Consider the following 13,248-nt stretch of genomic DNA (forward strand, 5'->3'; position numbering starts at 1 on the left):
TGAACCCACAACCTTCTAACTCAGGCGAGTGTGCTACCCACTGAGCCACAGCTGACACTTAATAATAAATTGACATTGCAAAATGGTTAATTTCAAAGGAAAACTGGTGAAATAAATCCATCATCATTTATTTAGTTATCCAAGTCGGAATATGAATCTCCTGAGCGGCAAATAGCAAATAAGAACCAAGCCTCTCTGAAGTACTTGCGACCAGTGATACTCTCCTTGTTGAAGCTGTGGTTCTATCTGCACCAATTTTTTAAAAGTACATTTTACTACTTAGGTTGCAGAGTGCAGATGCTCCACAAAGCAGTGATCAAGAACCACTCATCAAAAATATTTATGTAGATTTTACAGCAGTTTCATTGCTTAGCAAAGTCGTTACAGCAATTGGATGACAAGAGCCCTCAAGTGGTAACGTCCGGAACAGCAAGACAACAGCATTTGTTCCCTTCCCCCTACTCGTCACTTTTTTCCCTATTCTCCCCTCCTCTGCAGAAGGCACATGCTGAGTTATGATGATATGGTTCCCCCAGTGCCACACACCAGTGAGATGAGAATGTTAAATTCGAGCCAATGTAGGTCAGCGAGCACAGGGGAGATGGGCGAGCGGGACTTGGTGCGAGTTAGGACACGGGCAGCCGAGTTTTGGATGTCCTCAAGTTTATGGAGGGTAGAACTAGGGAGGGCAGCCAGGGGAGTGTTGGAATAGTCAAGTCTAGAGGTAACAAAGGCATGGAGAAGGTTTCAACAGCAGATGAGCCGAGGCAGGAGCAGAGTCGAACGAGGTTACGGAGGTGGAAAAGGACGGTTTTAATGATTACACAGATATGTGGTCAGAAGCTCAAATATAACACCAAGGCTGCGAACAGATTTGGTCAGCCTCAGACGGTTGCCAGGGAGAGGGATGGAGTCGGTGGCAAGGGAAGGGAGTTTAACAACTCCTGTTCAGTTTTCCCCTCGGTCCACAATAATGTCAGTTTTAACATCCCAATCACTGGCCAGCTAACTCAGCACAGACGCTGATGGAACATGGGATCTTCCTGTCTATACAGGTCGGACTTACAGCCTGTAGTGACTTATCGATCGAGTCATTACTGGTGGAGCACCGCTCAATTTACACAGAGTAATCGTTTCAGAGAAACAATAAATTATCCTCAACCGATAGAAAAATAAAACCCTCCAAATTGCCCCTTTACCTGATGGGAAGCAGCGGCAAATCGAATCCATCCGTCATCGAGAGAAATGATGAACTGCCCCTTCTCGAGTTCCACACTGACCTGGCCACCCCCAAACAGCACGAGAGGGTACACAGAAATCATGCTGCAGTCTCGCAGAAACACTCTGCTGGTTTTCACCTTCTCGTGGTACACCAAATAAGGACTTTCAAAGTGTCGGACCTAGGATCCAAATATAGCAAACAATTTTATATTTATGTTCTTTATACAGGGAAGCCCGCTAGAAATCAATTAGTTAAGCAAAAAAAGGTTAATCATTAATGGGCTAGAAGGGTACTGCTTTTAATGAAGATTTTAATGGCAGTGCAATTTAAAAAAAACTTGCATTTATATAGCATCTTTCAGGATGTCCCAAAGCACTATACAGCCAATGAAGTACTTTTGAAGTGTAGTCACTGTTGTAATGTAGGAAACAGCAACCATTTTGCGTACAGCAAGCTCCCACAAACAGCAATGTAATAATGACCAGATCATCTGTTCACTTTACAACAGACACTTATTGAACTATACAATCCCAGCTGATAAAAAGCAACACTTTGTGATGTTGACTATAAACAGGAGCTGCGATTACACTCCATACTGTTCTGGGATTTAGAATCCCCGTCAAATTTAGAGTATCGTAGTAATTATTTGTACCAATTCAGTTATGTGGAGAGACTAAGTACTTGAGAAACTAATGGGATTAAAAGCTGACAAATCCCCTGGACCGGATGGCCTACATCCTAGGGTTCTAACGAGGTGGCTGTAGAGATAGTGGATGCATTGGGTGTGATCTTCCAAATTCCCTAAAATCTAGAACAGTCCCAGTGGATTGGAAGGCAGCAAATGTAACCCCGCTATTCAAGAAAGGAGGGAGAGAGAAAACAGGGAACTACAGGCCAGTTAGCCTGACATCAGTCATCAGGAAAATGCTGGAATCTTATCAAGGAAGTGGTAACTGGGCACTTAAAAAATCATAATATGATTAAGGCGGAGTCAACATGGTTTTCTGAAAGGGAAATCGTGTTTGACAAATTTATTAAGAGTTTTTGGAGGATGTAACTAGCAAGGTAGATAAGAGAACCAGTGGATGTAGTATATTTGGAGTTCCAAAAGGCATTCGATAAGGTACCACGTAAAAGGTTGTTATGCAAGATAAGGGTTCATGGGATTGGAGATAATGTATTAGCATGGATTGAGGTTTGGTTAACAGACCGAAAACAGGGAGTAGGGATAAACGGGTCATTTTCCAGTTGGCAGGCTGTAACTAGTGGGGTGCCGCAAGGATCAGTGCTTGTGCCCCAACTAATTACAATCTATACTAATTATGTAGTTGAAGGGACCAAGTGTAATGTATCCAAGTTTGTTGATGATACAAAGCTGGGTGGGAAAGTAAGATGTGAGGAGGACACAAAGAGCCTGCAAAGGGATATAAACAGGCTAAAGTGAGTAGACAATCTGGTGGAAGATGGAGGGTAATGTGGGGAAATGTGAGGTTATTCAATTTGGTAGGAAGAATATAAAAGCAGAATATTTTTAAATGGTGAGAAACTATTAAATGTTGGTGGTCACAGAGATTTAGGTGTCCTTGTACAGGAAACAGAGTTAGCATGCAATCAGGAAGGCAAATGGCATTTTGGCCTTTATTGCAAGGGGTTTGGAGTAAAAGAGGAAGGAAGTCTTACTGCAATTGTATAGAGCTTTGGTGAGACCACATCAGGAGTACTGTTCACAGTTTTGATCTCCTTATCCAAGAAAGGATATACTTGCCTTAGAGGTGGTGCAACAAAGGTTCACTAGACCGATTCCTGGGATTCCACTAAGGAAGACCTTCCGGAAATACTAGGGGACCGAAGATCTAGTGAGAAGGAGGAACTGAATGAAATCCCTATTGGTCAGGAAATTGTGTTAGGGAAATTGATGGGATTGAAGGCCGATAAATCCCCAGAGCCTGATAGTCTGCATCCCAGAGTACTTAAGGAAGTGGCCCTAGAAATAGTGGATGCATTGGTGATCATTTTCCAACATTCTATATACTCTTGATCAGTTCCTATGGATTGGAGGGTAGCTAATGTACACCACTTTTTAAAAAAGGAGGGGGAGAGAAAACAGGGAATTATAGACTGATATCGGTAATGTGGAAAATGTTGGAATCAATTATTAAAGATGTAATAGCAGCGCATTTGGAAAGCAGTGACAGGATCGATCCAAGTCAGAATGGATTTATGAAAGGGAAATCATGCTTGACAAATCTTCTAGAATTTTTTGAGGATGTAACTAGTAGAGTGGACAAGGGAGAACCAGTGGATGTGGTATATTTGGACTTTCAAAAGGCTTTTGACAAGGTCCCACACAAGAGATTGGTGTGCAAAATGAAAGCACATGGTATTGGGGGGTAATGTATTGACGTGGATAGAGGACTAGTTGGCAGACAGGAAGCAAAGAGTAGGAATAAACAGGTCCTTTTCAGAATGGCAGGCAGTGACTAGTGCGGTACTGCAAGGTTCAGTGCTGGGACCCCAGCTATTTACAATATACATAAGAACATAAGAATTAGGAACAGGAGTTGGCCATCTAGCCCCTCGAGCTTACTCCGCCATTCAATAAGATCATGGCTGATCTGGCCGTGGACTCAGCTCCACTTACCCGCCCGCTCTCCGTAACCCTTAATTCCCTTATTGGTTAAAAATCTATCTATCTGTGACTTGAATACATTCAATGAGCTAGCCTCAACTGCTTCCTTGGGCAGAGAATTCCACAGATTCACAACCATCTGGGAGAAGAAATTCCTTCTCAACTCGGTTTTAAATTGGCTCCCCCGTATTTTGAGGCTGTGCCCCCTAGTTCTAGTCTCCCCGACCAGTGGAAACAACCTCTCCGCCTCTATCTCGTCTATCCCTTTCATTATTTTAAATGTTTCTATAAGATCACCCCTCATCCTTCTGAACTCCAACGAGTAAAGACCCAGTCTACTCAATCTATCATCATAAGGTAACCAACCCCCTCATCTCCGGAATCAGCCTAGTGAATCGTCTCTGTACCCCCTCCAAAGCCAGTATATCCTTCCTTAAGTAAGGTGACCAAAACTGCACGCAGTACTCCAGGTGCGGCCTTACCAATACCCTATACAGTTGCAGCAGGACCTCCCTGCTTTTGTACTCCATCCCTCTTGCAATGAAGGCCAACATTCCATTCGCCTTCCTGATTACCTGCTGCACCTGCAAACTAACTTTTTGGGATTCATGCACAAGGACATCGGGGACTTGGCCTGGAGGGTGGTGCACGGAGCAGTGCCGTGCAACAAATTTTTAAGCCGATTCACGGACTCCCAGGCCGCCTGCAATTTCTGCGGTCTGGAAGAGTCCGTGTTCCATGTTTTTATGGAATGCACAAGGTTGCAGCCCCTGTTTTATTATTTGAAGGGGCTGCTCCTGAAATTCTGGCTGCACTTCAGTCCCACTCTCCTGATCCTTGGGCACCCTGTGCGGAGGGGAGCGGGTAGGTCCGAAGGCCTCCTCGTAGGACTGCTCCTGGGCACGGCCAAGGGTGCCATCAGCCGGTCCAGGCAGCGGGCGGTCGAGGGGGTCGTTCAACCTGACTGCCTGCCTCTCTTCCGCTCTTACATCCGGTCCAGGGTGTCCTTGGAGATGGAGCACGCGGTGTCCACCGGTACGCTCGCGGCCTTCCGCGAGAGGTGGGCACCGGAGGGACTGGAGTGCATCATCACGCCCGGCAACCAAATTTTAATTTGATTTTACGTTTTAAAGTTTATTTTGTTTTAATTGCCGGTGCTTTTAGTGTCCCCCTTCCCTTTTATAGGGGGCACTGGGGAAAAATTGTGATTTTAGTGCCCAAAAAAAAACAAAAAAAAAAACAAAAAAAAAGGGGGGGGGGGGGAAAAAGGGCCTTGTAAATGTCTGGAGTGTCACCCAGGTCGGGTGGCACCGTTTAATGTTTTTATGTTTTGCAGGTAAACTCAAAAGAGTTTCATGCACAAGGACCCCCAGGTCCCTCTGCACCGCAGCATGTTGTAATTTCTCCCCATTCAAATAATATTCCCTTTTACTGTTTTTTTTCCCCAAGGTGGATGACCTCACACTTTCCGACATTGTATTCCATCTGCCAAACCTTAGGTTAAGCGAATGGGCTATCTAAATCTCTTTGCAGCCTCTCTGTGTCCTCTATACAACCCGCTTTCCCACTAATCTTTGTGTCATCTGCAAATTTTGTTACACTACACTCTGTCCCCTCTTCCAGGTCATCTATGTATATTGTAAACAGTTGTGGTCCCAGCACCACTAACCACCGATTTCCAACCCGAAAAGGACCCATTTATCCCGACTCTCTGCTTTCTGTTCGCCAGCCAATTCTCTATCCATGCTAATACATTAATGATTTAGACGAAGGAATTGAATGTAATATCTCCAAGTTTGCAGATGACACTAAGTTGGGTGGCAGTGTGAGCTGTGAGGAGGATGCTAAGAGGCTGCAGGGTGACTTGGACAGGTTAGGTGAATGGGCAAATGTATGACAGATGCAGTATAATGTAGATAAATGTGAGGTTATCCACTTTGGTGGCAAAAACAGGAAGGCAGATTATCTGAATGGTGACAGATTAGGAAGAGGGGAGGTGCAACGAGACCTGGTTGTCATGGTACATCAGTCATTGAAAGTAGGCATGCAGGTATAGCAGACGGTGAAGGCGGCAAATGGCATGTTGGCCTTCATAGCGAGAGGATTTGAGTATAGGAGCAGGGAGGTCTTACTGCAGTTGTACAGGGCCTTGGTGAGACCACACCTTGAATATTGTGTTCAGTTTTGGTTTCCTAATCTGAGGAAGGACATTCTTGCTATTGAGGGAGTGCAGCGAAGGTTCATCAGACTGATTCCCGGGATGGCAGGACTGACATATGAAGAAAGACTTGATCGACTAAGCTTATATTCACTGGAATTTAGAAGACTGAGAAACATATAAAATTCTGATGGGACTGGACAGATTAGATGCAGGAAGAATGTTCCCGATACTGGAGAAGTCCAGAACCAGGATAAGGGGTAAACCATTTAGGACCGAGATGAGGAGAAACTTTTTCACCCAGAGAATTGTGAACCTGTGGAATTCTCTACCACAGAAAGTTGTTGAGGCCAGTTCGTTAGATATATTCAAAAGGGAGTTAGATGTGGCCCTTACAGCTAAAGGTATCAAGGGGTATGGAGAAAAAGCAGGAAAGGGGTACTGAAGTGAATGATCAGCCATGATCATATTGAATGGTGGTGCAGGCTCGAAGGGCCGAATGGCCTACTCCTGCACCTATTTTCTATATTTCTATGAGAGGGCTGTCCAATGAGGAGAGATTGAGTAGATTGGGCCTATACTCTCTGGAGTTTAGAAGAATGAGGTGTGATCTCATTGAGACATACAAGATACTGAGGGGGTTGACAGGGTAGATGCTGAGAGGTTGTTTCCCCTGGCTGTAGAGTCGAGAACCCGAGCACAGAGTCTCAGGATAAGGGGTCGGCCATTAAAATCGGAGATGAGGAGAAATTTCTTCACTCAGAGGGTTGTGAATCTTTGGAAATCTCTACCCGAAAAGGCTGTGAATGCTGAATCGTTGAGTATATTCAAGGCTGAGATAGATAAGAGTTTTGGACTCTCGGGACTCATGAGGATCGGGCGGGAAAGTGGAGTTGAGATCAAAGATCAGCCATGATGGTATTAAACGGCAGAGCAGGCTTGAGAGGCTGTATGGCCTACTCCTGCTCCTATGTTATGACTTGAGAAGCTGGGATTGTTCTCTGTACAGCAGAGAAGGCAAAGGAGATATTTAATAGAGGTGTTCAAAATTATGAAGGGTTTTAATAGAATAAATAAGGAGAAAGTGTTTTCACTGGCAAGAGGGTCGGTAACTAGAGATTGAAGATCATTGACACAAGAGCCAGAGAGGAGTTGAGGACAATGTTCCAGTTTAGCTGTGCAGCCACATGGTTTCTCAATGGAAAAGCCGCGCATGCACTGAACTTTGAATGAGCCGCAAAACCTCTTAAAGGGGCCACGTACCCAAAAAGAACATTACAGGGAGAGTAGTTGAGGATTCATTGTTTTTTTTTTTAAACGCAGTGAGTTAGAATGATCTGGAATGCACTGCCTGAAAGGGTGGAGGAAGCAGATTCAGTAGTAACTTGCAAAAGGGAGTTGGATAAATACTTGAAAAGGAAAAATTTGCAGGGCGATGGGGAGAGGGGAAACGGGACTAATTGGAGAATGGGTACAGGCACAATGGGCCCAACAGATGCCTTCTGTGCTGCAAGATTCTACGATTCAATTCAGTAGAGTTGTATGGAATTATACAAAATCTGATTCAAATAATGCCACGTTCATTTGGCTAATGGCAAACTACTCAGACAGAAGATGCAACGGTTACTAAGCCCAGTCGGACATTAACAATAACTTGTATTTATAGAGCACCTTTAATGTAGTGAAACATCCCAAGGCTATTCACAGGAGTGTTATGCAATAAAAATTTCACACCGAGCCACATAAGGAGAAATTAGCACAGGTGACCAAAAGCTTGGTCAAAGAGGTTGGTTTTAAGGAGCATCTTATAGGAGAAAAGAGAGATAGAGAGGCGGGGAGGTGTAGACAGGGAGTTCCAGAGCTTGGAGCCTAGGCAACAGAAGGCACAGGCACCGATGGTTGAGCAGTTATAATCAGGGATGCTTAGGAGCGCAGACATCTCGGTTGGGGGGGGGGGGGGGGGGGGTGGTGGTGCTGGAGGAGATTACAGAGATAGGGAGGGGAGAGGCCATGGAGGGATTTGAAAATAAGGATGAGAATTTTGAAATCGAGACATTGCTTAACTGGAAGCCAATGTAGGTCAGTGAGCACAGGGCTGATGGGTGAGCGGGACTTGGTGCAAGTTAGGACACGGGCAGCCGAGTTTTGGATCATGTCTAGTTTACATAGGGTAGAATGTGGGAGGCCAGCCAGGAGTGCATTTGAATAGTCAAGTCTAGAGGTAACAAAGGCATGGATGAGGGCTTCAGCAGCTGATGAGCTGAGGCAAGGGCGGAGACGGGCGATGTTACGGAGGTGGAAATAGACGATCTTAGTTATGCTGTGGGTGTGTGGTCGAAAGCTGATTTCAGGGTCAAATATAGCACCGAGGGTGCGAACAGTGTGGTTCAGCCTCAGACAGGAGTTGGGGAGAGGGATGGAGTCAGTGGCGAGGAAACGGAGTCTGTGGCGGGAACCGAAAACAATGGCTTCGGTCTTCCCAATATTCAATTGGAGAAAACTTCTGCTCATCCAGAACTGGGTGTCGGTCAAGCAGTCTGACAATTTAGAGGCCGTGGAGGGGTCAAGAGCAGTGGTAGTGAACAGAATTTAATATCTCCCTTGCCTGATGAATCCACACCGAAGGGCAGAGCATGGGTCTGCCTGAGCTGGCTCCCACATGACCTTCCGTTGGACAAAAAACACACAGACTGACCTGATAGTTGACTGAAGAAGGGTGGATGTGAACATTTCCATCGTTCTTTGTGATGAAGTGCAGCTCCTCTGGTTTGGGTGGCACCTTTACCGCACCGGACATCGTCAGCGTGTACTTACTCGGGGGAGCTGTCACCTGGGTACAACAAACATTAAAACTTTCACATTGATCTGTATTATAGATGCATTTCACCCCTTCCACACCGCCCTTTCGCCAATGTGCTCCCCTCCTCTACTGAGGCCACAACTCCTGTTGGGGAACGAGTCCAGAGATTTTATTTTCTCTTCAGATACATCACAAAACAGTAATCTGAAATAGAAGGATATGTTGATGGGGGGAGATGAAGTACGGTGGGAGGTGGCTCATGTGGAGCATAAACACCGGCATAGACCAGTTGGGCCGAATGGTCTGTTTCTGTGCTGTAAATACCATTGAGCGATAGAATGCAAGTTTGCACTTGCAATTCTCCACAAGACAGTTATCGATTTCCATCTCGCCATCATGACGAAGTGCACAATAGAGGCCAGGCCCTTTCCATTACCAAGGGAGCAGGGGAAATAAAACCAATTGTCCCAAGTGACTCTTGCACACCTCCTGGTGGCCAGCTATGGAACAGCAGAGGTTGGGACTCAAGCATGTCCCCCTATGCTGCCAATCAAACTGGACAAATAAAAGGTAGCTTTTGTGAAGGATGATGTGCAGTAGAAGCAGCTAGCAGCAAGTTACAAGAGGAAGATTGAGAGTTTAAGATTATCGTTTTGCAGTGTATTTGAAGAGTAAAACAAAGTGCCACACAGAATAGTAAAGTTCAAGTGTTCATTTCACCGAGGGTTTGATCGTACGGAACAGATTTCATCTGTTGAGAGTTGTATCAGCTCTCCTTTGTGCTGTAAGTTGAGAGGTCTCTATGGGAAAGCTAAGTGCTCCATTCATCTATATGTAGGAGGTTCACTGGACCGACGTCATTCTATGAACAGGAGTAGACCATTCTGCCCCTCGGGCCTGCCCGCCATTCTATTAGAGGCTTTTCCCAACAAGTCCGCTCCTGTCCCGGCTTTTCCCAATGAGTCCGCTCCCGTCCTGGCTTTTCCCAACGAGTCCGCTCTCTTCCCAGCTTTTCCTAACGAATCCGCTCCTGTCTCGGCTTTTCCTAACGAATCCGCTCCTGTCTCGGCTTTTCCTAACGAATCCGCTCCTGTCCCGGCTTTTCCCAACGAGTCCGCTCCCGTCCCGGCTTTTCCCAACGAGTCCGCTCCCGTAACAAACCGGAAGTGCGCAATGGCAGAAAGCTGTTTCCGGTTCGTTGGCAGCAAGGAGAAATCCTTGGGGAACTCCAGCGGTAACGATGTGGGAGCGGAAAGAGAAACCATTGCAAGAGATTCTCTGACTCCAACTGGATAGATAAAACAAAATAATGCAGATTATGGGGCAATATGATAGAAGTGTTTAAAATGATGCAAGGATGGGACATAGAAGCAGAGTTTTTCCGGTAGTTCAGGGGTGGAGAACGAGGTGCCATCAATGCAAGATTGAAGAGAGGAGAATTGGACCAGGGGGCTGGAGAAACGTCTTCAGACCGAGAGTTGTGAGGCTGTGGAATTCACCTCCAGGGTTAGTGGTTGAGGCAGAAACTGTGTCAACTTTCAGGATTCGATTGGACAGTTGGATGAAGGAAAAGGGGTTGAAGAGATATAGGAACAGGGTGACTCAATGTGATTCGAGGGAAAGCACCACACGGACTGGTTGGGTTGAATGGTCCGTTTCCATGTTGAAACTTCTATGTATTTCAATGTATCATGGCTTATCTGTACCCCAACTCCATTTACCCGTCATAGCTCCATAGCCCTTAATACCCTTAGCCAATAAAAATCTATGAATCTTAGTCTTGAAAGCCCTAATTGCCCCACAATCCACAGCCTTTTACATAGAAACAGGAGTAGGGCATTCAGCCTGTCAAGCCATTGAATTGGATCATAGCTGATCTGTATCTTAATTTCATCTATCTGCCTTGGTTCAGTAACCCTTATTAGTCTTGTTGAACATAAATCTTATCAATCAGTTTTGACATTTTGACCTGTGACAGAGACTGAGGCTCTCGTATTGGACTATTCAGCCACCTAAGAACTCACTTCAGGAATGGAAGCAAGTCTTCCTCGATTCCGAGGGACTGCCTATGATGATCCAGCCACAACAACGTTGAGGGAGAGAGTTCCAGATTTCTACTACTGCGTGTGTGTGTGTAAAACGTGTTTCCTGATTTCCCACCTGATTTCCAGCCCAGCTCTAATTTGAAGTTTATATCCCCTTGTTCTCGATTGCTCTCCAGAGAAAATAGTTTCTCTTTGATCAGATCACCTCAATCTCCTAAACTCAAGGGAATACAAGCCCAGACTGTGCAACCTGTCCTCATAATTTAACCCTTTTAGCCCCGGTATCATTCTGGTAAATCTGTGCTGCACGCCCTCCAGAGCCGATATATCCCTCCCTCAGGGGCGGTGCCCAGAACGAAACGCAGTACTCCAGATGGGGTCTGACCCGAGCTGTGTTCAGCTCCGCTGGGCAGGCCACATTGTTTGCATGCCTGACACGAGACTCCCAAAGCAAGCGCTCTACTTGGAACTTCTTCACAGCAAACGAGCCCCAGGTGGGCAGCGGAAACATTACAAGGACACCCTCAAAGCTTCCTTGATAAAGTGCAACATCCCCACTGACACCTGGGAGCCCCTGGCCAAAGACCACCCTAAGTGGAGGAAGTGCATCCGGGAGGGCGCTGAGCACCTTGAGTCTCATCGCCGAGAGCATGCAGAAAACAAGCGCAGGCAGCGGAAGGAGCGTGCGGCAAACCAGTCCCACCCACCCCTTCCCTCAATGACTATCTGTCCCACCTGTGACAAAGACTGTGGTTCTCGTATTGGATTGTTCAGCCACCTAAGAACTCACTTCAGGAGTGGAAGCAAGTCTTCCTTGATTCCGAGGGACTGCCTATGACGATGATGACGGCTGTAACCTAGCTTCCAGCCTCGAGATAAAGGCCAATATTCTATTAGCCCTTTGTGATTGCTTCTTGCACCGGTCTACTGGCTTTTAGTGATGTGTACTTGGTCTCCCAAATCGCAGTAGTAAGCCATTCGGCCCTTCGAGTCTGCATCGCCATTCAATATGATCATGTCTGATCCTCTATCTCACCATATTCCCGCTTTTCCCCCATACCCCTTGATGCCTTTTGTTTCTAGAAATCTATCTAAATCCACTTAGAAAATACTCCGAGACTCTGAAAAGCAACAGTCCTGTGTTGATTCCTGTCAGTTTCCTTTGTTCATGTTATACAAGTTAAATCAGTAACGACTGATATACTGAGTTAGCAAAAAATCCTGCACACTGGAAACATAAGAATTAGGAGCAGGAGTAGGCCATTCGGCCCTTCGCGCCTTTCAATGAAACTCTAATTAGCTCCTGAGAGCTCGGATCACTTGAAATGACTTCTCTGTTCAGAGCAACTCTCTGGAGTTGGAAATCAAAGGGTAGTTCAGCTTTTCTGGCATGGATTTAAAAAAAAAGAAAGTAGTTGAACTTTTACCATCCTTTTTAGCAGAATCTGAGCCCCTTTTACCTTTGGTTTCTCCCTCCCCAACCCACCCAAAAACAAAATTAAAACTTTACTCAATTACATCAGAGTCAAAATGCAAATTAAATTAAAATTCCGACCTGACCTGGACTACGTTCGGGTAGAGGGCAGCACACAACATTGCGGAAACTAACTTCATGTTTTCTGCATTGGAGTTGGCCTGGAAGAGAAGATTAAAATGAGAAAACAGAGCTAGACATAATCAGATTACTAAAAAGAGCAGTAACAAAAAAAATCTAAATCAGGATTAAGATTGATAACAGAAGAGAGATATAGACATATTATTGTGAACTCTTCACTATTAAAATAAAGGTTGAACATTTACGTTTGTATGTTATAATCAGTCCTCACATGGACTGAAAAACAGGAGAAGCTTTTCGATTTTTCTCCCCTCATCCCATTTCTACTAATAGTGGCGATTCCCGCTGGGATATGGCCTCACCGGAGACACTCCTAAGTCACTTCTCCTTGGTTAGCCTGCTGGACACCCCTGACCTCACCTGGGATCCGTAGATGCCCACTTGCAGCCGTGGTCAGTGGAAATTGATAGGGAGAATGAAGCTTGCCCGTTTCCAGTCCCCTGACTGAGTGAGTGCAATGTAGAATGTACCTGCGACCTTCCTTCAGTCTGCCCACTGTGTTCATCAACTACTGAGCCATTCAGAGCAGGTAGAGGACGGGGTAGCAACAGGAACTTAACCTATGGTTTTTCAGATTTTTCTCTCTTGGAACAAACACAGCAATAACTTGTATTTATATAGCGCCTTTAAAGTAGTGAAACCTACCAAGGCACTTCACAGAAGTATTATTAGATAGAAATTTGACACTGAGCCACATAAGTAGAAATTAGCACAGGAAAGAGGTAGGTTTTAAGGAGCGTCTTGAAGGAGACAAGTAGAGAGGCGGAGAGGTTTAGGCA

The 13,248-nt window shown here is 45.5% G+C and overlaps 1 protein-coding gene across 2 annotated transcripts in view; it reads right to left on the minus strand.

Moving 5' to 3' along the window:
• The window catches only part of dhx57 (DEAH (Asp-Glu-Ala-Asp/His) box polypeptide 57), a 96,214-nt gene that overhangs the window by 1,902 nt on the left and 81,064 nt on the right, over nucleotides 1-13,248 (minus strand). For both annotated transcript variants that reach the window (XM_070890076.1, XM_070890075.1), the window contains 3 exons: nucleotides 12,415-12,489; nucleotides 8,705-8,839; nucleotides 1,200-1,400 (listed from right to left, as the gene is read on the minus strand). In XM_070890076.1, coding sequence (XP_070746177.1) covers nucleotides 1,200-1,400; nucleotides 8,705-8,839; nucleotides 12,415-12,489 — 411 coding nt within the window. The remainder of the gene's footprint in view (nucleotides 1-1,199; nucleotides 1,401-8,704; nucleotides 8,840-12,414; nucleotides 12,490-13,248) is intronic.

This window comes from Pristiophorus japonicus, chromosome 9, assembly GCF_044704955.1.
Source record: "Pristiophorus japonicus isolate sPriJap1 chromosome 9, sPriJap1.hap1, whole genome shotgun sequence".
In the NCBI taxonomy this organism is placed as follows: domain Eukaryota; kingdom Metazoa; phylum Chordata; class Chondrichthyes; family Pristiophoridae; genus Pristiophorus; species Pristiophorus japonicus.